General features: G+C 35.1%; 1 protein-coding gene across 1 annotated transcript in view; it reads left to right on the top strand.

Annotated features, from left to right (window-relative positions):
* Positions 1–3,308: 3,308 nt before the first annotated feature.
* The window catches only part of LRRC7 (leucine rich repeat containing 7), a gene marked incomplete at its 5' end in the record, with an annotated part of 273,040 nt that continues 272,762 nt past the window's right edge, over positions 3,309–3,586 (top strand). Inside the window, one exon of the mRNA XM_019628072.1 lies at positions 3,309–3,426. Coding sequence (XP_019483617.1) covers positions 3,309–3,426 — 118 coding nt within the window. The remainder of the gene's footprint in view (positions 3,427–3,586) is intronic.

Here is a 3,586-nt window from a genome sequence, read left to right on the forward strand (position 1 = left end):
AGAGCCTTTTCTGAGCTGAGTGATTAAGTTGTCTTCTGTGTCCTTGTAAATCCTGGAAAATTGTAAGAGAACAAAATGGAACTGGTAATGAAACATTGTGAGCATACTCCCTCCCACTTTAGTATAAACTTGAAAGCTAGAACTGCTGCACCTCACAGTTTACAATAGCCACTGTTACTGTAGAGGCCCAGTAAGCGCTCAATAAAGTGGTTGATTGATAATGAAGGAAAAAAATCATTAGTCAAATATGAAGTAAGATTATTAAACAGTTCATTTCACATAATAGTGACTCCCTATGTATTTTGTTGAAGCAGGGGGAGAGTAGGGGAGGGAACCAGGTGTCACTTTAATTCATATGACTAAGTCAGATTCATTCCTTTGTGAATGAACTCGTTGGTCAAGGTCATAAAGACTTTTCAAAATTGTCTCTGCACATGTCCCTATGGCAAAATCAGTTGCATAACTCTCTCAGATTATTGATTACCTGCATTGGTTTATTCTCTTTATAATGCTACTAAAATAGAGAGTCTTGCAGGAAACCTTTAATTCTTCTTGCTTAGGTTCTGACTGAGTTCTCAGCTCCCTTCTCTAGAGTGGTTAGAAGTAAAGCAAACCATTCNATATCTTGATCTTACATTCAGCCCCAGTGCTAATTATAAGTTCTAATATATAGCTAGCAGATTCTTTTGAATTTTTCTGTAAATTTCATATTTATATGATATAAATAAAATCATATCATCCACATACAACAATTTTTCTTTCCTATCCTTATATGTTTATACGTTTATATCATCTTGAGTCTTTTTTATAGGTTAATTTTCTGGGAAATCATCTAGTGCTTTATCCAGATGGTGAATTTTATTGTCAAACATTATCCTTAGGCTTCTCTTATGCATTATATAAATATCTACCATAGCTATGGCTGTTTCTTTGTTTGTCTTCCTAATGTTGTTTAATTGTGCTATTTTTAACATTTTTATAATCCATCTTGCCAGAGATTTTTCTACTTTACTAATGTTTTAAATAATACTCTTTTGGCTTATTAGTCTCTCTATTGGTTGTTTTATTTTCTAGTCATTAATTTATACTTTATTACTTCCTGTATTTTTATTATGCCTCTTCTACTTCCTTAGGGTTTACTCAGTTGTTTTTAGTTTTCCAATATATTGATGTATCTTGTAGTCATCATATTTTTATTGAAATATGTTGCAGACTACATGGTCTAGATAATACTAATTTCTCATTATTTATTGACTTTCACATTCTGACCAAGTATGGTCAATTTTTAAAATATACTTTATTTCTTGTAATGTAAATACATATTCTCTGATTATTGGGTACAGGCTAGGTGTCTACTAATTATATATTTTATTCCCCATTACATTATAACTCTTTTTTTAAACGACATGTACTGTTTCTTAATGATTTTTGCATACTTGAAGCATTGAAAGCACCCAGTGCTTGGAACATTTACCTACTTGGAATATTGAACGCATTTAATGAACTGAAAAGAAATGAACTGGAAAATGAGATCCCAACCTCTTGTGTTCAATAAAGATTCTATTCTTTCATAAAGATTCTACTCTTTCTCTTTAAAAATAAGTACATTAACCTTGAACATTCTTAAGAAATTTTCTAGTCAATTTTCTGAAATGTGGATATTTGTGTATATCTATCTATATACCTGTATTTATATCATCATCTATATCTATCTACACAGAAGGTGCCAGAAAAATGTATACACATTTTTTTTAAAGATTTTATTGGGGAATTGGTGAAGGGGAACAGTGATGAGGAATTGGGGAAAGGGAACAGCCAAGTTGTTGTCCTTCAATCTTAGTTGTAGAGGGCACAGCTAGCTCAGCTCCAAGTCCAGTCGCCGTCCGACAGCCCGTCGGCAGCCCAAGCTCAGCTCAAGGTGCTGTGTTCAATCTTAGTTTCGAGTGGGCATAGCCCACCATCCCATGTGGGAGTCAAACTGGAATCCTTGTTGCTAAGGGCACATGCTCTAACCACTGATCCATCTGGCTGCCCATCAGCGGCTCAGGGCAGCTCAGCTCAAGGTGCCGTGTTCAATCTTAGTTGCTGGTGGCCACAGCCTGCCATCCCATGCAGGAGTCAAACTGGCAACCTTGTTAGGAGCACATGCTCTCACCAACTGAGCCATCCTGTCACCTGTTGGCAGCTCGGTGGCAACTCAGCTCGGTCACAGCATCACTGGCCCATGTGGGAATCAAACTGGNTTTTTGCCTATAAATAATGAATTACATGTAAGAACAAGAGGAAGTTAAATGTACTCTGGGCCAATTGCATAGTCATAGATACCAGAGACTTCATCTGTGGAAATGTAGCAAAACAGAATTAGAAATGTCAAACAGAAAAGATGTCATTAAGATAATTCTTCCAGAAATGAATAAAAATTCTGTCCCAGCTGTTCCTATCTTGAGTAGTTAAGATGAGATGGACATAGCTAAAAAATCTTACTGTTTACCAAAATATGGTATTGGAAACACCTTCATTAAATACCCAGGTCCGTAGAATGCTTGTTTAAAATACAGATTTTGTCCTCCACCCCAGACCAAATGTATCAGTCTTTCTTTAGGTAGAGCTCAAGATCCCACATGTTAAACAAGGACCTCCACCCACCAGCGGTTATAAGCACACTGGGTTTGAGAACCATTGCTTTAACATTTGACTCTTCCCCACCCAGCAATTTGGCCTGATGGCAGAAATGAACCAATCGTTAGTGATTTTTTTCACCAAATATCAGAGGTTGAATGTTTCATTTACTAGATATCTATGAAGCAGTATAGGGGGGACACAAAAGAAACATACGCTCATGTACACAAATTTATATCAGTTCTTGCATGTCATACAAGCAACTGTTCAACATGACTAAATGGAAATAATACTTTCTGACATCTAACATAGCTGCAGGAAAAGAAAATTATGGTAACCCTAGTAGCTGTGGGAATGGAAAAAAGAGAAAACTCCAGAAGTTATTTCAAAATTAAAAAAATACCTATAAGACCATTGGCAAATTGAGCATTAAGAGTAAACAGAAGGAGAAAAAGTAGACTACTTGGGTTGAATCTGGGTAACGGAAAAAAGTGATGCACTAACATGGGAATGGAATGTGAAAACATTCTAAAAACAATCTAGAGTATGGGGGTAAATGAAGGTGAGATTTTGTAGCTGACCCTTTACTACCACATTTATAAAGATAGTGTACTGAATTTTGTTATTGAGTTTACGTATGAATGGATTTAACCAAATTAAGATCTAATTAATCATTATGTTTTTTACAGCAATTGTTCAACTGTCAAGCTCTACGAAAACTAAGTATTCCTGATAATGACCTTTCAAATCTGCCAACCACTATTGCTAGTTTAGTTAACCTTAAAGAACTCGACATCAGTAAAAATGGTAAGATTTCATCTCATCTCTAAATAACTTGAATTTTTTTTTTACTGAAAATATGCTTTAATGTTTTGTCTTAGCAAATGATATAACACATTTCCTCTGATTTTGTTGCAACTCTGAGTTAATTTTATTGAAAAGTTAAACCTTAATTGATAAGTCAAAG

Source organism: Hipposideros armiger, unplaced genomic scaffold, assembly GCF_001890085.2.
Source record: "Hipposideros armiger isolate ML-2016 unplaced genomic scaffold, ASM189008v1 scaffold_746, whole genome shotgun sequence".
Classification (NCBI taxonomy): Eukaryota; Metazoa; Chordata; class Mammalia; order Chiroptera; family Hipposideridae; genus Hipposideros; species Hipposideros armiger.